Here is a 24535-nt window from a genome sequence, read left to right as displayed (position 1 = left end):
AAAAATATATAAAGTTTTGCCTCACTCAGATTCCTCAAGAGGTAGGAACTTACACCCCAAAGAACAAAATTTTTCACCCAACCATTTGGCAAACATTGTAGACGATTAACTCTGGTGTGTTCGCAAGGAAAGCAATGACCCCGTGGACAGCTAATGAGATATAATCTTTTGGAGGGCAATTTGGCTGTATCGGTTTAAATTAAAATGATTTACCCTTTGACTCAGCTTTCCCTGTCAGGGTTATTCCTAAGGGAATAATTACGTGTGTGTGTGTGTGTGTGTCGTGTGTGTGTGTGTGTGTGTGTGTGTGTGTACAAAGTGACTTAGGCATAGTGTTTGGCATACACTTTATTAAGAGCCTCAAGTTGAAAGGAGAAAATAATACCTATTAGTGAGGCTGTGACTTCACAAACAATGTCACAGTCCCACAATAAAATTCCGAGTTACTCAAGAACACTGACCCAGATCTTGAGATGCCAATAAGAGAGATACCAGCCTGCTTCAAAGAAAATGATGTGCAAAGAGAAAATGATTGTGCAAAGCCAGATATGGGAGAGATGAGGTTTTGCCCATTATAACCCAGGTTTTAAAACCATCTTCTCCAGGACCGGAGCAATAAGTCAATAGGAAAGGCACTGGCCCTGCATGTGGCCAACAGAGATTCAATCCCTGGCATCCTGTAGGGTCCCCTGAGCACTGTCAGGAGTGATTCCTGATTATAGAGCCAGGAGTAGGCCCTAGGCATTGCTGGTGTGTCCCCAAAACTAAACAATAAAATAAAATGGCTCTCTCGGTAAGAGCATGTGGGTGCAGGTTTATGGATCCAGGAAAATGGAGTGAGCATTAGAGAAGCAAGAATGAGATCAAACCTGGGGCAGGAACCATCCCCCTACTCATTCCCAACGGTGAAAAATAGTCTTAATATTTTAGGGCACAGTTTATAAAGTTGGCATTTAAAAAAAGTAATCCATGTCACTGAAAATAAAAAAAATGCACATTAAAACTAAGAGGAATACCACCCCCATATAAGGGAGAAGGGTGTCTGGGAAGAATTCTGGATCTAGTGTTGGGGAGCTGGGGAGTTGTGGGGGAAAGGACCTCTAATTCACTGTTGGTGGGAACCAGAGCACCCTCTATAGGAAAAGGTCCAGAGATTCCATATAAACTTTTTATTTTTGTTTTTGTTTTGCTTTGGGGGCCACACCCAAAAAGGGCACAGGGGTTAATCCTGGCTCTGCACTTAGAAATTATTCCTGGCAGGCTCCGGGGACCATATGGGATGCCTGGGAATCGAATCTAGGTCATCAAGAAAAATACCCTCCCAACTGTGCTATTGCTCTAACCTCTAAACATTTTTGGGAGAGGAGAGAAATTCCATTGGACCCAGCAATAAATCTTAAGAAACTTAAGTAGCAGGTATGAAAATACCCTCATATAGCAATATTATCAACAATCACCTAGCCACAAGGATGCTGTTGATGATGGATTCAAGGGCTATGAGGCCTACAAGCTTTAGGGCATTCTAGAACATCAGGTGATTTGAGGGGATTGTACCGAGTGGCATAAGCCAGGCAAGGTTTGTTGGTAGCCTACAGCTTTAATCACATGTTGGAAGACGATCCCCTGGGTTTGATCCCTAGCATCCCATATGGTCCCCAGAGCCTGCCAGGAGTAACTTCTGAATGAAGAGCTAGAAGTAGCCCCTAAGCACTGGCAAATGTGGCCCCCAAACAGACAAAAAAACAAAACAAAAAAAGGAAAATGAATGAACAGCAACACGCCTTCCTGTGCTTTCCTATGCCTTCCTAAGCAAGACCATGAACTCCCAGACTCAGTGCAAATGAGGGTGGTGACAGTAAAAGGGGTTGGGGGATTGGAGAGAAGGGTTTTGGGGGAGTTGGTGCAGCACTGTAACTTGCAGTAAAGCAAACCTCCCTGGTGTGCATTCCTCTTGCCAATAATAAATTTTCAAAGAAGTTAATCCATTATAAAAAATATATATAGACATAGGCATTTTTTGTTTTGTTTGGTTTTTGGCCACACCTGGTTTACTCAGGGGTTACGCCTGGCTCTGCTCTCAGGAATCCCTCCTGGCAGGCTTTGGGGTCCATAGTGGGTGCTGGGGGTTGAACCCAGGTCAGTGATGTGCAAGCAAGTGCCCTCCCCGCTGTGCTATTGCTCCAGCCCAAACAATTTCTTTTAAAGTCTAGCTGAACATCTCAGCAGCAAACAGCCAGAGCCTCTGAAAAGCCAAAGCACAGGATCTCACCTCTTCCGCAAGCAGAATCCTGATTCTGTTCAGGGGAGACCCCTCCATTCTCTCCACCCAGGAGGAAGAATACGTGCATGTGAGTAAACGGTCAAGAATCTGGATTTTTTTGAATCATCTTGTTCTGCCTCATAAATTGAGGGGAGGTGGTAAGTAGATGATACCAGGAACAGTCGCTTGAAATTTGAGTGAAAATTAAAAAATGATCAGATCAAAGAACATCAAACCCAAAGTCAACAACAGAATCAAGCCCCCCAATCTACAACAAGCTATACACAAAGGGGACCTGTTACACTAGCAGTCCAGGGACAAAGTGGGGAGATATGGGATGCATGTTGGGAAGAGGGTGGAGGAAGGACAACACTGGTGGTGAGAATGACCCTGATTCACTGTCACTATGCACCTTAAATATAATATGAAATACTTGTAATTCACATTGATCAGAATAAAATTATATATTAAAAAATAATAATCTGGGGGCCAGAGAGATAGCATGGAGGTAAGGTGTTTGCCTTGCATGTAGAAGGACAGCGGTTCGATTCCCAGCATCCCATATGGTCCCCCGAGCCTGCTGGGGTGATTTCTGAGCATAGAGTCATGAGTAACCCCTGTGTGCTGCTGGGTATGACCCAAACCCCCCCCAAAATAAAAGAATCTGGGTTCTTTTTGATCAACTATGGGTGTCCTGGAGACTCTCTTTGGATCAATGTCCTAGAAGAAATCGTTGGGTGAAAAGGAGTGAGCAAAAGGCATTTTCTTCCAAGACTAGCTGTATACATTTGCCACCTCTGAAACTCATTAGAAGGAGGCTCTTTGAGATAAAAGGTTTGGAAGAGTGGGGGGGACCTATTCTCAACATGCAGGTCCCCAGATAATCCAAAGAGGATGCAGGTTTAAAAAAATCACATAAATTTGGGGGCCTTGGCATGAATATGGGACAGCTTATAAAAGGAGGGATGTTAGGTGGAAAAAGACTGGGGAAAACAGACTGGGAGAACAGTGGAAAGGGCATATTAGATGAAAGGGGACTGAAGGTCATCCTGAACCAGCCTAAGCCAAAGCCCTTTATTTCAGAGTGAGGTGGTGGGCTCTGTGAAGGTGAAGTGAATACGTGAAATAGCAAATTTGATACACATTAGAATCCAGAGAGAAACACTGTTCTCAGGCACCCACTTTAATAGGGAGATCATCAGCAAAAATATGAAATCATGACACTAAAAATACGCCAAAGGTCCCTTGTCCACAGTTTAAGAACTAAATAAAATAAGAAGAAAGAACGTCAGGGCCAGAGCGATATAATGCACAGTAGGGAAGGTATTTGTCTTGTATGTGTCAACGGAGGTTGGGGGTTTTATCCCCCGTATCCCAAGTGGTCCTTCAAGCCTGCCAGAGTAACCTCTGAGCAGAGCCAGAAGTACTGGCACTGACAGTGTGGCCCCAAAACAAACAAAACAAAACACATAGAAATTCTTTTATTCTTAACAGATTCATTTAGTAGCAAATACTTCCTGAAATTGAGTGAGAGAGAGACAGAGAGGGAGAGAGAGAAAAGGAAGGAGGGAGAGAGAGAAAAGGAAGGAGGGAGAGAGAGAGGGAGAGAGAGAGAGAGAGAGAGAGAGAGAGAGAGAGAGAGAGAGAGAGAGAGAGAGAGAGAGAGAAGTTGCCGGGTACTTTATATATGATCACAACTGGCCAGAAAAGAACCACAAGTATTAATCTTGGGTCAAATACAAATTTTGGCGTTTGGTTTGATTTTGGAGCCACACTCAGAGATGCTCAAGGGATTCTTCCTGGTTCTACACTCAGGAATCACTCCTGGTGGTGTTCAGGGAGACCCTATAATAAAGCAATGTTTTCTTCAAAAACATTTATTCCTAAAAAAAAAAAAAAAAAAAAAAAAAAACAGATAAAAACTGCTCCTTTTATGCTCCTTATCATGTTTGTAATCATGGTGCTTAAAGATAAAAACACCTCCTTTTATGCTCCTTATCATGTTTGTAATCACGGTGCTTAAAGATATTTTTTAAAAAGAAAGAAAAAATACCCCTAGAATATAAGCCACTGTTTTTTTTTTTATTATACACTCCACTGCCTCAAAGTATTATTTTTCTTTTATTTTTTCAAAATTCTCAAGGCATTTTTTTCTTTTTTTTTTTTTTTTTTTTTTTTTTTTTTTGGTTTTTAGGTCACACCTGGTGTTGCTCAGGTATTACTTATGGCTCTGCACTCAGGAACCACTCCCTCAACGTGACAAATTTGCAAACCCTGCCGTTCTCTTTGGCACACAGAATTCTGTACCATTTTTCCCCAGGGATGCTCCTAGGCCTTCTGTTCCACCCAGAGTTTGGAGGGAAGAAGTATGGAGAAGGTCACGTAAAAGGGATGCAGGTGTGGAAGAGTCAGAGACAGGATTATTATGAAACTACTAATGTCACTGCATGGGTTTGGTCTCCATTCTGTCAGTCATCATAGCTCTTACACACTAATTTTCAGGGTTCCTAAGACCTGTTCAAGCTCTGGTCCAACATGGAGGGCGGGGAGGAAGAAAATGCAAATAAGAATTTAAGAAACTACATCACACAAAGTCATGGACTCTGAGCAAGGGGGGAAAACCCAAAATAAATATAAACTAACAGCCACTTAGAACTTTGTGCAGACCAGCATCGGTGGCCTTTCCTGCTATCTTGAGGAAGAGATCAGGACCCTGTGAACTTGAAAAAGCTTTCATATGACACATTTGGAATTAAAGTTCAAAGAGGACAATAGAAACAAACTTGAGTTTGTCCCTTATTTTTTTTCTAACTTATATAACATTTAATTTCTACTGTTCCATGTAATTGTCTCCAACACAAAATATTCATCCAACATTCAAATGAGGACAAACCTAAGAACAAGAAAAGACTGAATGTTGGGGACTATCATAATAATGTCAGTGAGTGAGAGGTGTAGAAAGCCTGTCTTGAATATAGGAAGGGTTGTGGGAGGGAGGGAGGAGATGGGGGCATTGGTGATGGAAAGGTTGCAATGGTGAACTGGGGTGTTCTTTTAATGACTGAAACCCAACTACGATCAGAATTGTAATCACTGTGTTTAAATAAATATATCATTATTTAAAAATATATATGCCCCCCAAAAGATTGAAGTTTAAAAATAAAAATTCAAGTCCCCAAGATGCAGGTGATAACAATGACATGATTTTATTCATTTATTTATTATTTTATACAATGAAGTTAACAGGAAAAAACTGAAAAGAAAATGTTAATTATATTAAATGATATGTCCTTTCTTCAATTTTGTGATTTATTTTATTTTGTATGGAGTTAACATCCTAAAATTATTTTTAATCATGTTTTTAATTTAAATTTTGTGATTTCTTAAAAAATAATAAAGGAAGGGAGGGAAGAGAAACGAAAAGAAAAAATAGGAAATCTCTATCAATACAAAAACTCTTTCACATCTCAACATGGGTTTAATATATAGTTTTCAAATTTGGAAGTTATATAAGGAAAGGGGAAGAAAACTTGCAAGAGAGGGAAGGGATGGGGTGATTGATTGACATTTAATTATACAAGCGTCCTAAAAACCTTCAAAAGGAGGGAGAGACTTGAGGGCCAGGAAATCCTTGTAGGGTGGAGCAGAAACTTGGGGTGGCAGATGGGAGTTTAGAAACAAACTGATTCATAGACAGAGAACCGGGTTCGTTCCTTCCTTCCTTCATTCTTTCATTCATCCCCACCCAGCTTAGAGGTGGGTGGCAAGGGTGACCAGTTGCACCCAGGGAAGGACCTCAAGAGCCCAAATTCTACCCAGTGCAAGCTCTGGGGCTGGGAGAGGGGGGAACTTTAGGGGCCCAGAGGTGGGAAAGATGACAACCTCCTCCCTTTGCTTCTCTCTAGGAAGCACTGCTGAGCTGCACTTTCCTGGGATTCTTTTCCAGAACTTTCCAGAACTGTCCAGAACTGCAGAGTCAAGAGCTCCGGCCCTGGAAAAAAAAAAAAATTCAGTGACTCCCTGCCATGGGGCGGAGCCTCCGGAGGCCACGCCCACCGCGTAACCATGGGAACCGCAGACAAGCGTCTCTCCCCCCCCCCCCCCCGTCGCCTCTCTCCTCGGAGCAAATTTTGTTTCCCCATTCTCTGTCCACGTGGACGCACCGCTTCCCCATTGGCCAGCGCTGCGGGCCGTGCTTTCCCGCAGCCAATCAACGTCCTGTGCACGTGCACGCCTGCGTCTCGCGATTGGCTACCGGGCCCTGATCACGCACGGCCTGCCAGCTCCGCCCCTCGACGCGGGAGAGCCAATGAAAGAACGCGGCCGCCGGTGATAGCCAATCGGAGGGGCGCGCGGCTCCGCGCTGGCCAATGGGCGCGCCGCGGGGGCGGGCTTTACACGCCCCTTTTCCTTCCCAGGCTGAATCTGTTAAAGAGCCAGAAGCCGCCGGCGGCGCGGCTGCCAGGAGCTCCGGGGGTGTCGCTGCTCGGCGCGCGGCCCTCGGACCCGTGACAGCCATTGGCGCGGACGCCGGGGGTGCTGGGCGACCGCGCTCGGGGGTCCCCGGCGGGATGGGGGGCGAGGCGGGCCGCGTCCAGCGCCTGGGGCTGGTGTTCGAGGACGAGCGCCCGGGCCGGCTACGCCAGCGGGGAGACGGTGGCCGGCCACGTGCTGCTCGAGGCGGCCGAGGCCCGTGGCCCTGCGAGCGCTGCGCCTGGAGGCTCGGGGCGCCGCCACGGCCGCCTGGGGGGCCCGCCTCCCAGGTCGAGTACCTGAACCTCCGCCTGAGCCTGCGGGAGCCCCCCGAGGGTGAGTGGCTGGCTGGGCTGGAGGAGAGGAGGACGCACGCCCCAGATCAGACCCTGGCCAGACACGCCAGACAGCTCCGGGGGGACCCAGGGGCTGCACCCCACCTAGGCTTGGTCTTTGCGGGGGCGTGGCATGTAACAATGGCCCCCCCACAATCTCCTACCTCAAGGACCAGGGGTTTGCATGAGGTACACTCCTGGACGGAGGTCTAGACCTGCACACACACACACACACACACACACACCTGGTCTTTGGGGGGCGTGCATGTAACAATGGCCCCCCATAATCTCCTACCTCAAGGACCAGGGGTTTGCATGAGGTACACTCCTGGACTGAGGCCTAGACCTGAACACACACACACACACACACACACCTGGTCTTTGGGGGGCGTGGCATGTAACAATGCCCCCCCCCCCATAATGTCTTACCTCAAGGACCAGGAGTTTGCATGAGGTACACTCCTGGACTGAGGCCTAGGCCTGCACACACACACACACACACACACACACAAACACAGGAGTTTGCATGAGATACACTCCTGGACAGAGGCCTAGACCTGAACACACACACACACACACACACACACCTGGTCTGTGGGGTTTGTGGCATGTAACAATATCCCCCCCATAATGTCCTACCTCAAGGACCAGGGGTTTGCATGAGGTACACTCCTGGACTGAGGCCTAGACCTGAACACACACACACACCCTGGGCACTGATTCCTTAGGGTGTGAGCTGTTGTTCTCAGTTACACACACACACACACACACACACACACACACACACACACACCCTGGACTGAAGCCTAGACCTGAACACACACACACACACCCTGGACTGAGGCCTAGACCTGAACACACACACACACACACACACACACACACACACCTGGACTGAGGCCTAGACCTGAACACACACACACGCACACACACACACACACACACACACACACACACCCTGGACACTGATTCCTTAGGGTGTGAGCTGTTGTTCTCAGTTTACCGAATAATCTGGGGGTAGACTAGGGGGTGAAGGGCAGGAATTGAGAATTTTATCTGCCTTCAGGATGCAGTGACAGGAGGTATGGGGGTTCCCCCGTGAGGTCCTTCACCTCTCCACATTATCCCTGCACCTCCACTCTTCTCCTCCTTTTCCTGGCTGGCCCTGGAGGAAGAGGCTCTGCTCCAGCTGGGTTCAGAATGAATTAGCAAAAATAAAAATCTCAACCCTGGCCTGCATGATATATCGGACTGCTTGCTTGGAAGGTGCTCGCTTGCCTTGGACACAGTCGACTCTGCTTTCCAGCCCAGATCATCCCCCCCCTTTTTTTTTGTCCTCCTTTGAGCCTAACCAGGACCTATCAGCCACAGGAGTTGTGGAGTCTGGCCCTGAGCACCCACCGGAGGGTGTGGTCCCCAAACTGAAACGAAAGAAGCTCAAGTGCAAAAAAGAAACCTTGGCTCTTGGGGATTTTAGGGAAGTGTGTCTTGAACTTGGTTCCATCCTTCTGAAGTTCTTCGGGTTGATTCTAGGTTGCTCCCTGGAGCTCGCTTAGAAGTGCTCCTCACACACACCCCAGTGCTCTCCCCTGGAACTCACCCTCACCACAGGAGAGGAAGCCCGACAGGCCTTTAACAGGCAGGATCTACCCCCCACCCCAATCAATGAGGATTGTTAACGGGGAATCTTTGCCAAAGTGCCCCTGGTGTGACCTGTGAAAACTGGACGCAAGGAACTGATTTCAGTAACCGTGAGATGGGATGACAGGCAAGGATACAGGAGTCCTCCATCATCTTGAGCTGAACTTGCCATCATCTACAGACGAAGAAGGATGATTGCCCCCGCCAGCCTTTTCAGAGTGAAGTCCATGATGGCTCCATTTACTCCTCACGGAGTCAGAGGCACCTTCAGGAAAGTGGTCACCTTGCCTCACCCCACTGCAGGAAGATTCGACTGTCTACAGCCAGCTCCTCAGTTTGGGTTAGGACGAGCAGAAACTGCACTCCTGAGCAATGGCCCTGAAATCCCAAAGGGACAGGGAGTGATGGTGTTTGACTTGCCCGCTGCCAACTCAATCTTTGATCCCCTGGCACTGCAGAAGAGTCTCCCCGAGTATCACTGACGAGTGGATTTCCAAGCAGAGAGCCAGGAGTCACCCCTGAGCACTACCACGTAGGGGCCCAAATCCCCCAAGCCAGAAAACTGAGCTGGCTTTCTGGGGGTGAACAGCTGTGGTACCTCCTCTTTTGCCTGCTCCAGGATCAGCTCCTTCTGTCCTGTTTCCCTTCGAGAATAGCAGACTACGCAGAAGACAACAAGCAACAAAGATGATGGGTTTTTTGCCTAGAACTTTGGACTCTGGGCCTGTGATTCCTGAGTCAGTAGAGGCAAAATCAATTAGAACCAAGATTGGCAGTGAAAAATTGCACTAGTAAAACAAAAGGCTGGGCATAATCTTTTTTTTTTTTCCTTACAAGTCAGATCCTGGCTTTCCCCTGCAGCCCCCATTCTGATACAGTAGACAACCTAAAAATAATCTTCATCTTGCCTGACAGGGGAGATACCATGATCACGAAGGTGGTTTCCCCAGGCGAGGCTTACCCATTGCACTCCGGGTGTGCTGACCCCTGCGATTTCCCCAAACGTGGGAAACTCGGCTGCATAATTTGTGGTAGTGGGGGACTGCGTTGGCACTCTCCCCTGAGGCAAAAAAAAAAAAAAAAGAAGGGCCAGAGCGATAGCACAGCAGTAGGACGTTTGCCTTGGACACAGCCAACCCCAGACGAACCCTGGTCCAATTCTTGGAATCCCACATGGTCCCCCGAGACTGCCAGGAGCGATTTCTGAGTAGCCCCTGAGCACTGCCGGTTGTGATCCAAAAACCCAAAATAAATAAACAAGAGCCAGAGAGGTAGAAAGTACAGGGATAAAGGCACTCATCTTTCACGCCATCAACCCAGTTTGCTCCCTGGTGATGGCTTCTAGTCCTGAGGCCAGCCCCCGAGGATTAATCCCCGAAAACCGGCAGAACCCTGAACCCAAAACCCAGAACCCTGAAATGTGTACACAGGACATGTGGGAGAGTTGCAATTGGGTTAAGGATTGGAGGTCTCCTTGTTGATTTCACCAAGGCAAAACAAGCACCCCAAGAATCTCTAAGAAGATTAGAGATTTACAGTTGTAGGTGTACAGGCCTCAACACTGTTATCTCAACACTCAGTTCTAAAGAAACTCAGATTTGCAAAAAGGTTGATCAGTGGAAAGGATGTTAGCCTTGCACACAACCCCCCTAGGTTTCATCCCCAGAATCCAGTACAATTCCCTGAGCACAGCTAAGTATGGCCCCCAAAACAAAAACAAACCAAAAGAAGATGGATATTGTGATCCCCCCCCCAAAAAAAAAAAAAGATCTACCCTTGGGATTATTCATCTGATCAATCAGTCTTGCAATCAGGACTCTACCATGAAGGAAGCAGACAAAACGGAGTATGGAGGGACCTCTGCATGCTACAGGTAGTCACCCATGTGCAGCCCCAGTGCTCAGTGTCCCTGCAACATAGATGTCACATTGCCACTCGTTTCCAAGAACTTCAGCCAAAGCCCGCTATCTAAAGAGGACCAGCGTGAGTTCTGTCTCAGCATTGCGATCAGAGAGAGCTTGAGACCCCTCCTCGCCCACTGGGACACCATCTGTCCTTGATCTGTGTTGCCGCACTCCTGGACTCGGCCCCTGTCTCTGGACATGCCCCATGTCCCAGCGATTCCACAGTCTGCCTCCAAATAGAATATTTCTATTTAATCAAGCTTCCACGCTCATCTACATTGACTGGGAAAGACGGGGCCTCCCTGCTTTACTATTTATTAGTTTGGGGGCAGGCGCCCAAAAGTGCGCTGTGCTGACGCCCCATTGCTTCTGGCAGGGCTGCCGGGGTCCTGGAAACCCATCCCAAGTCACCCTAATCAAAGCCAGTGGCTTTCCCATCTCTCCAAACCCTCCTGCTTTAAAGGTTGAAATGTCACAGTAGAGTTCTTTGGGGTCTCAGTGGGTTTGGGGTCTCAATGATTGGTGCCCCATTTTTCTGGTGGGGGTTTGGGGGGTCAGGTGCGTCTTGGAGGAAGGTCTCCTGGCTGCATTTCAGGCAGTCAGTCATCTTGTTTAGTTTTGGGGTCATACCTGGTGATACTCAGAGCTTTTATGTCAGCACAGGAGAGGCATGGAGAAGTTGATAACTATGGTATCAACATTGTTTGCAGTGTGTGTGTATGAGAGAGAGAGGAGAGAGAAAGAGAGAGATAGATATGGGGGATCACAGGAAGAAAAGTCTCTGCTGGCTGGGCAGTTTCTTCCTTCCTATAGGGCATCCTCCTAGCTGCCTGTGCCCACAGTCCAGAGTTCTCATGTGGCCAAGCCCCTCTGAGGTTCCACTTCTGCTCAGCCCAGGGCTCTAGTAGAGCTGCTTGCCTGGCCTGTGGGAATGTCAGAGGTTGAGGGAACAAACATGTCTGGATATCTGGGTGCCCACCAGCTCTGGGTACTGCTGACTGTCATCAAGCCATTTGCCGATCGATACTCTAGACGCGGGTTTAAAGCTGGTCCCACTCGGTTTCAAAAACAAAAATGAAAACAACCAAATGAGTCACGTTTCCATATGGCGCCTGATCCTTCCATTGCTCTGGAGCTACTCCCAACACGTGACTCATGGGGTTCTCCGGGGACTCCTCCCGGCAATGGCATGGGGGAAATGCAGTGTCAGTTACAGAAACGGGTTTGTCTCCATCCTTTGAGCCATCTTCCTGCACCCCAATTCTGAGTTTCATCCAGTGAATGAAACAAGATTTTTTTTTCAGTCCAGGGACCAAAGAGGTCAGACAGCGGGGAGGGTGTTTGCACTGCACAAGGCCAACCTGGGTTCCATCTAGGAGTGATCCCTGAACATAGGACCAGGAGTCAGCCCTGAATGTGGCCCCAAAAACCAAATTTCCAGTCTCTGAGCCTCCAGCAGATCTCCCAGCCGCGTCCTGATCTGGAAGGCAATGCTGAGCCATCGGGACCTAAAACCTTGTTGCTCTCTTTGTTTCCAGGCCATGGCACCCTCCTGCTGCCACCTGGAAAACACGAGTTTCCTTTCAGCTTCCAACTGCCGTCTGAGTAAGTGACCCACCACCACCACCACCCAGTATGCCAGTGGCACCACTCAGCGTCTCCCCTTTGCAATCCAACTGGGGGAACTAGCAGGACAGACTGACTCTCTCCTTCTCTCCCTCTTTCTCCCTTTCTCTCTCCCTCCCTCTATCTCTCTCTTTTGTCTCTCTCTACCCCCTTTCTCCTTTTCTCTCTCCCTTTCTCTTTCTTTCCCTCTCTGTAGGCCCCTGGTCTCTTCCTTCTCTGGGAAGTTCGGGAGCATCCGTTACTGCGTACAGGCCGTTCTAGAGTGCCCCGCGACACCCGACCAAAGCGGTGAGGCGGGAGCTGCAGATTGTCAGCCACATCGATGTCAACACCCCAGCTCTGCTCGTGAGTCCATCCCAGGCTGGGAAGCAAGAGGGCCCCCTCTGCCTTCCCTCTAGCCAGTCTGTCTGTCCTACCACAGGGCCCTGATCCCCCAGACCTTCATCCTTAGCATGTGAGTCTAGGCTGAGCAGATTTACAAAGCGGGTTCTAACACCCCAGATTTCAGCCCTGTCTCATCTAGGGCTTTGCTTTGTAGGTCTCATCTTTTGGCTTTGCCAAAAGAAAAAGCAAAGCGGTGTGGCCGGGGCGATCTCACAGTGGTAGGGTGTTTACCTTGCATGCAGCTGACCCAGAACAAACCCAGGTTCGATTCCTGGCATCATATATGGTTCCTTGAGCTTGCCAGCTGCAATTTCTGAGTAACCCCTGAGCACCGCCCAGTGTGTCTCCCCCCACCCCCAAAGAAAAAAGAAAGCAGGCTTGAGAGGCATTAATACAGCTTAGTACACATTCTTCCTTGGGGTGGTCATATTCATGGATATCAGACTTCTGGAGGGGCCAGTAGTAGCTGGGTGAGGAGCTGTCATTACAGAGAAGCCTCATCAAGCCACCTGCATGGAGGCAGGGACTGTTCTGCACCTATTTGCCCACATTACGTGAGAATGCGTGGCTGCCCGGTTGGTTTCCTGGGACATATGTTAGCCACAGTAAAGCATTGAACTTGGAATCATCTTCCTGGAAAAGAGTATGGGCACCTGAGAGAGGTCAAGCGAGATGGGAACTAATGAGCTCACATCTCTTTTTTTTTGGGGGGGGGGGGTTGGGTTTTTGGGTCATGCCCAGCAGTGCTCAGGAGTTACTCCTGGCTCTCCGCTCAGGAATCACTCCTGGAAGGCTCGGGGGACCATATGGGATGGTGGGATTCAAACCACCATCTATCCTGGCTTGGGTGCGTGCAAGGCAAATGCCCTATTGCTGTGCTGTCCGCTCAAGCCCCTGAGTTTACGTCTTTTATCCACCACTCCATGGTATCCAAATCAGAGCAAGTGAGACCTTCCCTCTCAGGAGTGCTGCTACAAGACCCTGAGGGCTGGTTTGTTCTTCCTTAAAATATGAACGAAGGGGCCCAGAGCTGTGGTCCGTAGTGGTAAGGCATCTGCCTTGCCAGCGCTAGCCTGGTACAGACCGCAGTTCGATCCCCCAGTAGCCCATATCATCACCCAAGCTAGGAGCAATTTCTGAGCACATATGCAGGAGCGTTACTGGGTGTGACCCAAAAAAAAGATAATAATGTGAACGAAGGATTTTTGTGTTTTTCCGTTGGCTGGATCTGAACACAACAGGGCAGGGCAGAGTTTTTCAGGATGGTAGATTTGCATTCTCTAGCCAGTGTTGTTTTTTCATTTTGTTTTTTTTTTGGGGGGGGGGGTTCGGCCACACCCATTTAATGCTCAGGGGTTACTCCTGGCTAAGCGCTCAGAAATTGCCCCTGGCTTGGGGGGACCATACGGAACACCAGGGGATCGAACTGAGGTCCTTCCGTGGCTAGCGCTTGCAAGGCAGACACCTTACCTCTAGCACCACCACACCGGCCCCATCTAGCCAGTGTTTTTAAAATGATGGAAGGAAAACAATAAGAGATCAAAGTTGCTAGTCTTGGGACTGGAGCCGTAGTAGACTGGCCTCGCATGGAGCTGATCTAGGTTCCATCCCCAGCATCCCTTGTGCCGGGAGTAAACCCTAAGCCAAGAGCAAACTCTGGGCACAAACCCAGGAGCAAGCCCTGAGCACTGCTGGGTGTGGTTCCCTTCCACCAAAAACCAGATGACCAACTCCTGGCTGTGTTTTCAAGATGTGACCCTTGACGGTGCTTGGGGACCCTCTGCTGTGCCAGGGATCGAGCCAGGGTTGACCCTCATTTGAACATCATACTTCATGCTGTGACTTTTCCCCCCTCTGTGGTGTGAATGGCGTGTTCGTGCATCTGTGTGTGTTTGTGTGTGAGTTATGGGGGGGCTTAGCTCAAGCCCTTTTCTTCTCGGGAATTTTCCAGAGCCCTGTCCTGAGAACTCAAGAGAAGATGGTCGGCTGCTGGCTTTTCACTTCCGGTCCCGTGTCACTGAGTGCCAAGATCGAAAGGAAGGGGTACTGTAACGGTGAGGTGAGGCGCCCGAACATCCCAGCAGGAAGTCCCTCCTGCCACCAACTCAACGTCAGGGACTTGCACTTAGCAATTGGTTTCACAATTGCAGAAGGGCCAACCATGATGGAGAAAGCTCTCTGGTCCTGGGGCCATTCGTGACTATTTATTACATCTTCAAAGTGCTTAAGTTCCACATAGATTTAATCCTGGTAGTCCTTTGACAACAAAGATTTAAGCCAGAGAAACTGAGGAGTGTTAGGCTGGTTTCTATTAACATGGTGCCATCACTGCTCAGGCTTAAACCACACACAAGCCACTTTCTTTCCCCAATTGTGAGCACAGCTGTCATCTGGGAAGGACCAGTTCCACACAGAGGGCCCCATGCCCCTCTGCATTCTGGCCCATAGCAGATGGACGATCCATATGTAAAAAACGTACACATCTCCCCTGCCTATGCAGGGGAATTGTTGGTTCTTGTGTGCACTGAGCAGAGTTGGATCTGACAGAAGTCACCAGCGGTGGTGTGGGAGTCCTCCACATAGCTTCTGTACTAACAAGGCCTGAAATCACCTGCTGTTTCCTCTTCGGCCTTAGCAGCAGTTTTTAAGATGGATACTGGGCAGAGCTGCAATGTTACTTCGTTAGGAGGCGAACACGTGGCTATTTCGACACTGCGGTTCTTTGCACCTTGTTTTTTCAGTAGTGCTGGCACAATTTTAAAATAATAATATGTTTGCATTAATTATTAATGAATAAATCCTAGTATGGTGGATGGATGGATGGTGAGGCCTTTCTCAGCCTGGCCAGTGCCTGCAGCCCTTACAGCCTGGCGGATCTGTAGATATCAGGGTGATAGCAAAGAGGTGATCTACAGGCAGGTCAGAGGATGTTTCAGGAGACATCAGCTTTACTGCAAGGCCCCTGTCCGCCATATGCATATTTTTCACCTGGCTTCTAAGCTAAAATTTTCAGCCTCCTCCTTCAGCTGCCCTCCGTCGTCTTTCTGCCTCTGCCTCTCACCCCTCCCCCAGGCCACTCTTGATTACCAACCACAGACCCTGCCCAGCTGTGGGGGGTCTCACTATCCTGGTGGTTTGGAGGGGAGGGGGTAACAGTAATAAGGTGCAGGCATAGAAAACCACAGCACGGTCCAAAAGCAGATACGTGAAAGAAGGGGAAAAGGGGATCCAGGCCCATATCCAGAAAATGATTACTTCACAAATCGAGACTGGAGCAAGGAGGGGAAGGAGCGAGGCAGCTCTGGAAGAACCAAAGAACCATCAAATGGCCTAGGAGAACCTCACCCATTGCTTTACATTGCAAGTGCATTAAATTCTCCAGTTAAAGAAAAAAAACAGCGGACCTGGAGAGATAGCATAGTGGTGTTTGCCTTGCAAGCAGTCGATCCAGGACCAAAGGTGGTTGGTTTGAATCCTGGTGTCCCATATGGTCCCCCGTGCCTGCCAGGAGCTATTTCTGAGCAGACAGTCAGGAGTAACCACTGAGCGCCGTTGGGTGTGGCCTAAAAACCAAAAAAAAAAAAAAAACAGCAAGGGGACCAGAGCTGTGGCACAGCGGGGAGGACATTTGCCTTGCATGGGTTCGTCCTGGCTTTGATCTTCAGTATCCCATAGGGCCGCCCCAGGCCTGCCAGGAGTGATTCCTGAGTGCAAAACCAGGAGGAAGCCCTGCGCTGCTGGGTATGGCCCAGAAGCAAAAAAACAATAATGATGATGATGATGAAAGGACATATGCTGGGACCCCATTATTCTTAGTTTTGTTGTTTGGGAGCTAATTCTGATGCTGTTTGAGTCTTACTCCTGGCTCTGTTCAACGCTCACTCCCAGCTCTGTGCTTGGGGATCACTCCCAACTCTGCTTTGGGATTACTCTCAGCTCTGAGCTTGGGGATTGCTCCCGGCTCTGTGCTTAGGGTTCCCTCCCAGCTCTGCTCAGGAATCACTCCTGGCAGGGACCCTAGGTGGATGATCCCAAACTCTCCCCCACCTCTCGTTGGGGGGGAGGTCTCGGAGCCACTTTGGTTTCGTGCCGTCAGAAGGTTCCAAGACATGTCCGACAGAGCCCTTGCTCTCCTCCTAGGTGAGGCGATCCCCATCTACGCCGAGATCGAGAACTGCTCCTCCCGCCTCATCGTGCCCCAAAGGCTGCCATTTTCCAGACCCCAGACCTACCTGGCCCGAGGCAGGACCAAGAGCAATCCGGTACATGGTGGCCAACGTGCGGGGGCAACCACATCGCCTCAGGGAGCACTGACACGTGGAATGGGAAGACCCTCAAGATTCCCTCCCGTGAGCCCCCTCCATCCTGGACTGCTGCATCATCCGAGTTGACTACTCCCTGGCCGTAAGCTGGCTGGGCCTGAACAAATTCATTTTCATTTCATTTCAAAAACCATTTCCCCCAGGGGATGTGACCAAAAACTCCGGGTCCCTTGAGGATTCCCTGTCGTTCCCCCCCACACCCCCTAGTTTTGCACCCCAACCCCTAAATACCAACTAGGTGTGGTCCCTGGTACTATGAGCCCAAGGCCAAGATTGCTCCTTCGGGGCCCTGGCGTTGATAGTCAGGCCTGACTCACCAAGTCTGCAGTCGCCCCAGTGCTTAAGAGGCCCTCACTAAAATGAAGACTAGAATTAGGGTGCAACGCATGAAAGGGGCTACCACTGGTGACTTGCTTCCTGTGGGGTTTTCTGCATGCCTCAAGTGATGGTGGGCACATGAAAACAGGCCCCATGCTGCACAGGTTTGCTCCCTTCTCCAGCCACTGTGAGTGGCCGTTGGAAGCAGGGCAGCGGGTGACCAACACGGCAGGTCCATCACCCACTGATGGGCCTGCCCTCTTCCCGCATGCCCTCAGGTCTACAATCCACATCCCTGGTGCTAAGAAGCTGATGCTTGAGCTGCCCTTGGTCATTGGCAACCGTCCCCTTCAATGGCTTTGCCAGTAGGAACTGCAGTTGTGGCCAGCCAGTTTCTCATGGACGTCAGCTGGCTGGCGCTGGCAATGCTCCGAGCAGCCGGAAGGTGAGGAGGGCTTTGCCGCCCGAAACTGCCCTCCCGCTTACCTTTCAGTCAGGGCTTTGGAAGTCAGCTGACTTGGGACACAACGTGGCTGCCAAACCACCTGTCTAGGCACTGCAGTGATCCCTCCTGATCTGGGGTTGCTACTTCTAAAACAGTGAAAGGAGGAAAGACCAAGAATTTCTGCAGCCACTTGGTTTCAGTTTTGGTTTTGTGGGGGAAGGCCACACCGGGCAGTGCTCAGGGCTTATTCCTGGTTCTATTACTCTAGGGATCATTCTTGACTGGGATCCAACCGTGTCAGCTGTTTGCAAAGCAGGAGCCTTATCTGCTTAATGTTCCACTTGGCGGCCCACAAGGGGCAGTGCTCAAGGGTTGGTTCCTGGCTCTGTGCTCAGGGGGTCACTCCTGACAGGGCTCGGGAGACCCTATGGGATACCGGGGATTGAATGCAGGACCACTAAAGTGCAAGGCCAGCGCCCTCCCCGCTGTCCCATTGCTCTGGTCCTATCACCACATTTTGAGAGGGTCCATACCCAGCAGTGCCCAGGAATTCTATGGGATGTGGGGGATGGAATCCTGGTCTGCCATCTGCAAGGTGACCGCCATGCTCGCTGTGCAACCACCACATTTGGATGATTTTTTTTTCACCTAGATCCCAATGCGCACATCTCAGGAAGGGTTTCAGCAGCTCAGTGCGCAACAGTACCCCTGAGAGGGGCACAACTGGTTTTTGCTCTAACACAAACGTGGCTGATTGGGGGGTGTGGGACAGGGGCCTGTGGGTACCCTTCTTGGCCCCTCCCATGAAGAGCCTTCCAAATGACGGTTGTCTGTGAGCTCAGGAACGTGTCGCTTATCTCTCACCCCCCTTTTTTCTCAGCACCCCCAAACTATGCCGATGTGGTCTCGGAGGAGGAACTGGCCAGACACCTGCCCGCCTACCCACAGCCAACACCCTCCGAGGGAGACGATGGCTGCCCCATGCTTGCCTGTATCCACGAGTTTCTCTTCCAGCCACCCCCACTCTACTCTGAGGTGAGTCAGGCGCAAGAAATGGTGGCCCCCCCCCTTGCTTTGGGTGTCCCTAGAAAAGAGGTTCCTCTGGGGCTACTTTAGGAGTACCAACAAAGTGGTGCATTTTCCCTCCAGAGTCACACACAGCCTTGCACCGTGGGCAGGGAGGAGTTGTGCATTGGGTGTGTGCAAGGAAGGGGTCGCTTAAGGGGTCCCTCACACATTCCAATGTTTGAGTCAGCCTGGGGAATGCCCCCCCCCCCCCGGAAGGGACACATTCCTAACCCGCCACCCTTCCTTGCAGGTCGACCCCCATCCCAGCGACAGAGAAGAGAGGCAGCCCTGCTCCTTCGTGCTTTGAACAGACCCTAGAGCCCATGGCCAGACACCCCCAAGCACGCGGGCAGAGAGGGGTGGGAAGTAGATAAACGTGAGAACCCAGCACGGGGCGTAAAGAGACATGGGAGGTGACTGCAACTCTTTGTCCTCCCTCTAAAGAATGGGGTGAGGAGGCAGGAGAGCACCCTCAAATTTTCCATCCATGTGGGCCCCTTGGAGTCGAGACTAGATTTGGAGGGCTGTAGCAGGAAATGTCAGGAACACACTGAATAAGAAACACCCGCTGACCCCTGGGTCAGGCCTTCACGCCCTCTGCCCACATAGCGGTGGAAGATTCTAGAGAAGTGTTGTTTCCCCCGGCCTCAAACTCAGAGCTCCCATGGGATGCTCCATGGGCCGGCCCTGCAGTGTTATAAAAGGCTTGTCAGCCCTGGGGGATAGTTCAGCGAGGCACAGTCTGTCCCCCTTGAAGGACAGGACGGGACCGGAAGCAGGTCCCCGTCTCTCAGCACCTTCGCTATGAACATATGTGCAGAAAGCTGGGGGTGGGGGGCCCACCTTTAGGTGCCTCTCCTAAGAGAAAAAGACTTGATTCCCAATGGGGTGACCCTGCCATGGGCCACCACTGTGTCCCCCACTCCCCGCTCTGCGATTCTGTCCAACTATGACTGTGATAATGGTTCCGGTGCAATATTGATTTATAAGTTAACCTCAGGCTCTTCCGCTGAGCAAGGCTGGGCCCGCCCTGCTCCCCGGGCCTATCCCAGGTTCAAGGCCCCTGATTCTGTCCCCCAGGGGCTCTGGGGAACCATCCTGGGCCTTTCTAGGACTCCAGACTCCAAAGCCGCACAGGGACCCCTCTGATCCACCAGTGCTGTGGCCTGGGCAGAAATGGGCCCCCCCTGGATCGGATACAAGAGGGTCCAGCCCATCAGGGATTTTTCTGGGAACAGGTGGTGAGCATCCCCTTCTCTCTTCTCTCCCCACCTCACTGCTGGGGACCCCGGCCTGGTGGGGGGGAAGTGGCGGGTGAGTGGCCCAGGTTTCCCCTCCACCCTGATTCATTCAAACACAATGTGAACCATTTGGGGACCAATGTGGCCCCCAAACCCTTCCATCCTTGGCAGGTCCCCCAGAGAGCATTTTAGTTCCAGTTTTGTTTCTTTGTCTCTGTTTTGAACAACTATGTGTTACTCACGTGTTTTATTTATTATGATAATGATTATTTTTGCTTATAAGAAAAAGAAAGGGCAGATATAAAAACACCAAGGGGAAGGAAGAGACGACAGCCCAGATGAGGAGCAGCAGCAGTCAAACCCCTCTGCAGCTCTGTACTGAGCTCTACACATGCACGAGTGCGCATACACACACACACACTTATAGCATTCGAGAAAATATCTAGACAGGTCTCCAACCAACAGGAGCCAAGCTGATTCCTTCCCACCCACTGACTTAAATCACCAGGTGGCACAGGCCAGTTAATACCGTAATCAGAAATAAGTGTGTGTGTCTGTCTCTCTGTCTACCTGTCTCCACCCCTTTTGGTTCCGTTTGAAAAGAAACTGGCCTTCAGCTTTTCCTTTGGGTATAAAAAAATTCAGAATCTAAGACCCCACACATGAAATAAATGTTTCCCAGACAGAACTTTTAGGGTTATTTGGGGGGGGAGGGGAGTTCCATATCACAAAACTCAGTAAGCAAGGATGATTGGTTTTATTTTGGGGAGGAGGATATAAGTTAACTGAAAACTTTTTTATTTTTATTTTTAATATTTAAAAATGTGACCGTTTCGCCACAGGGGAATAAAGATTGTATTTTGTACTCCTTGGTTGAGCCCCATGGGCTCCTTTTGCTAATAAAATGATTGGAGATGACTCGAGTCCTTCGTTCTACTTGCTGAGTTTCCTGTGTCATTAATTTCAAGAAGACAAGAAGACTCTGACCTGAAATCGTTTCAGGCTTTTGGGGAATTTAAGAGACAAATCTTTTGGCTTCATCTCTCGGCTGGCTAAAGCCCTGGAGTTTTAGAGCCTGTTTTTCCTGCTGGCTTGTTAATTTGGGAGTCACATCCAGCAGGGTTCCAGGATCGCTCCTGCTAGGCCTCGGGAAACCCTTTGGGATGCCAGTGGTGGAGCCTGTCAGATCCTAGGTAAGCCCGTGTAAGAAATAGCCGTCTTCTGCACTCTCTGGCCCCTTGGCCTGTTTTAATGTTAGACACAGTTTCCCCAGATACTAAGTACAGAAGTCTACTGCATCGGATGTTGGGAGAGCACTGTCTATTCTCAACTTCATGTGTTTGGGGTTGGGGCGTCTCCCAAGCCATTACAGGCCACACGGTCCTGTGACAGCCCAGTAGAACTCTGGATCAAATAAGGCTCCAGAGCATGCAAAGCCTGTCTCCAACCCACTACCATGCTTGCAAGCTTCCTACATTTGTGTGGTTAGCCTGAATTTCCCAGGATGCAATCAGCAGACCTGATGGATGGTGAGGGGAAGGGGGTTAAACCCCAGACCCAGGACTAGGACCACTGTCCTTCCCCTGTCTAGTGCAATGCTCAGACTGGTCAGGAACCAGGATGACGTGACAAATCATATTTGATGGGAAGAAAATCTCATGCGCCCCACCCTGGACATGGACCAGCCTACGGGAGCAGTGACAATGACCCCCCGAGAATCAACACCATCAGGGTTTGTCCATGAGATGGTATTAAATAGTAACCTTTTATTTCTACAGCCCACCTGGACCAAGATGTTTGTTAGTCTCATGGAAGAGAAGCGGAAAGTGTCAGAGGGGTCTTTTAAGTATTGTCAGGTCCCCACCAAGTCGGGAGGGGTCCACTTAGAACCCAGAGGAGGTGGCCAGGAATTCAGGGCAGAAGCCTTGGGTTACAAAGGATTCAGGCAGCAAAGCAGCACCCATGGGGATAACATGAAAGTCCGACCTACATTCGCTGGATGGTCCCTCCTGGCTAAGATCTAAAGTCACAGAAACAGGCTGAGGCAGGTTGGTGACCTGGAGATTAAGCCTGGCCAGGTCCAGAGCAGCCCACTGGGCTATTTCCTAGTCCCTCTGTTCAGAGAGATATCTGGGGTGGTCGTTGTCCCCATCTCCCACCCACCATGCCTTACATCATCCTAAACCAGGACCACGATCCAAAGCTGGTGTGGATATACGTAGCCAGAGTCCCCGGCCTGAATGCTGGTGCTTGGTGCAGTGGGGATGGCGCTCTCATCCTGAGTCAAGTCTGGGATCGGGTCACTGCCCCGAACAGTGCCACTTCTCAGGGAGGGGCACCCTGTCTCTATGCAGACCCTTGAGGGCACGGGGCCACTGTGCATGCATGAGATGCATTTTCTCGACATCACTACGTAAGGCCTGTGCACCACATGGGCCGAGAGTGGAAAGCAAACAGGGTCCAGAAAGAGGACGGTGACCAGGTCCCAGTCCCAGCCTGGGTTCAACTCCCAGCGACACAGGGTCCCTTGAGCACTACTGACTGCAGCTCTGAAAGCCCCTTGGAGCTGAGGTGACCGGGTTTCCCAATGTGTCCCCAGCACTGCAGATGCTGAGACCCCATTTGAACCACTGGCCCAGTTGGCCAAGGGTTGCAGTTGAGCACTGTCTGGGAAGCTCCTTCAACCCTGAAAGTTTCCCAGGTTGGACAACGGCCCACCCAACCCTCTCTGCCGCGTACTAAGGAAAGTGCTCCCAAAGTGTGTGTGTGTGTGTGTGTGTGTGTGTGTGTGTGTGTCCACATTCCCATGCTCTTGGCATGCAGACTCTCGCCCTGAGGGGCACACATTTGTGGTTTGAGCAAGATCCCCAGAATCCAAGCAGAGTTTTCTGAGACAAACATCAGATCGAGAGTCTGGTCAAAAATCACTGCAGACCTACCAGGCATACCTGCAACCAAGTTTCACGGGTATCTGTAGTTTGGACACATACACACACACGTACATGGACATAAGCATGAATGGAACACACAGGCCCTCAAGGAACACAGATGCATCTGTGCAAGGAATACATATACAGGATGCATGTGCATGATATGATACTTCTGCATGGAATACACACACGCATGATATATCACACATACACAAACATGTGGGCATATACATGTATGCCACACGCATCCACATAGGCATCCGCACATATACACACAGACTCATGCATACAAACATGCACAAATACAGCACACACACACACACACACACACAATAGTTTGTTTCTTGACCGAAAACTTCACCTCACTGGCTAAAATCACACTCTACACACCTGAGGCCTCAAGAGAGGACCCACTGGCATAACCAATTCACCCTGAAAAGAAAGGGGAATGCTCATCTCGGGGAGGGGGCTGTACACATAAAGGAAAAGACAGTCGCACCAACTTGTCTGTGTAACGCACACCTGAAATTTCCATAGGGGAGAGACGTGAACACTCACACCACCCCGTCACACAGTGGGCACATTCGTAAGAAAGTTCTAGAAGTCATGTGAATTCATAGGGAGAAACCAGAACCAGTGTTCATTCTTTGAAAGTCTGGCAACTTTCAGATTAGTTCAAAGAGCCAAGATGGCAAATCAAACAAAAACAAACAGCGCAGCAGGTTAAGCCCTTTGAAAACTAGAGATCCTGTGCTTGAATGAAAGCAAATGTCAGACCCTCCCGCACACAGCCGGGTCACGGCACAGTGGGACCAGGGCCCTTTGCAAGGCCCCAGCCTGAAATTCCAGGTAAAACCTCCCCAGAGAGCCGCCATCCAGCACCCAGGAGCAAAGCAAATCTGGGCTTGTTGTTCCAGCCTTACTTCAACAGCTGGCCGCAGGTTTGATAAAGGCGGAGAAATTGGGATGCCAGGGGAACTTGGGAGCCCCAAATGCCTACTTTCATCTTATCTGGAAGCACAAAAAGCCCACGCACTGATACCAGGAGATAAGCTCAGTGCCACCCAAAAGGGCTGCAAACATTGACAGCTGTTGCATATACGGGGGTGGAAGCAGCCCATAAATGGCACGCTCAAATCTATTCCCCAAAACACAACACCTGTAATTTTCACTACCTGGGGCTGCCCCAGGTCTCAACAGAACACAGGATTGGGAGTCGGGGGGGGGGGCGGGGGTCTCCTGGCCATGTGGGAAGAGCTCAGTGGTCAGCAGCCAGCAATAAGCCCCTTAGACTAGGTCTTGGAGCATCCAGAGGGAGGTTCCCCATGGGATCAAGTTCTGACACCAAATGCCTCTCAAAGCCCACAGAGATGACAAACAGGGCACCAGCCCATCTACCAGGGAATGTTCCCCAGAAGCTCCCCACAGAGCTTAAAACTCCCACTTTAGGCGCTGGAGAGAGAGCTCAGCAGGATGGACCTGGTTTCGAACCCCAGCATCCCATATGATTCCCCCCACCCAGCCCGAGCCTGCCTGGAGTGATTTTTGAGCGCATAGCCAGGAGTAACCCCTTAGCACTGCCAGGTGT

General features: G+C 50.2%; 1 protein-coding gene and 1 non-coding gene across 2 annotated transcripts; both read left to right on the top strand.

Annotated features, from left to right (window-relative positions):
• Window positions 1-6831: 6831 nt before the first annotated feature.
• On the top strand, window positions 6832-19136 carry ARRDC4 (arrestin domain containing 4). The gene is given in 18 exon segments (XM_049782724.1): window positions 6832-6894; window positions 6896-6949; window positions 6951-7009; window positions 7011-7069; window positions 12152-12218; window positions 12436-12526; window positions 12528-12584; window positions 14575-14682; window positions 16769-16879; window positions 16881-16907; window positions 16909-16968; window positions 16971-17035; window positions 17542-17602; window positions 17604-17642; window positions 17644-17691; window positions 17693-17708; window positions 18589-18743; window positions 19027-19136. Coding segments are annotated over 18 exon segments (1197 nt in total). The 3' UTR covers window positions 19084-19136.
• LOC126023081 (U1 spliceosomal RNA) lies at window positions 9610-9772 on the top strand. The gene has a single exon (XR_007500294.1). It is a non-coding gene; the product is annotated as a U1 spliceosomal RNA (small nuclear RNA).
• Window positions 19137-24535: the final 5399 nt, after the last annotated feature.

This window comes from Suncus etruscus, chromosome 11 (assembly GCF_024139225.1).
Source record: "Suncus etruscus isolate mSunEtr1 chromosome 11, mSunEtr1.pri.cur, whole genome shotgun sequence".
Taxonomy (NCBI): Eukaryota; Metazoa; Chordata; class Mammalia; order Eulipotyphla; family Soricidae; genus Suncus; species Suncus etruscus.
Note: the sequence above shows the minus strand (reverse complement) of the source record. Positions and strands in the feature narration are given on the sequence as shown.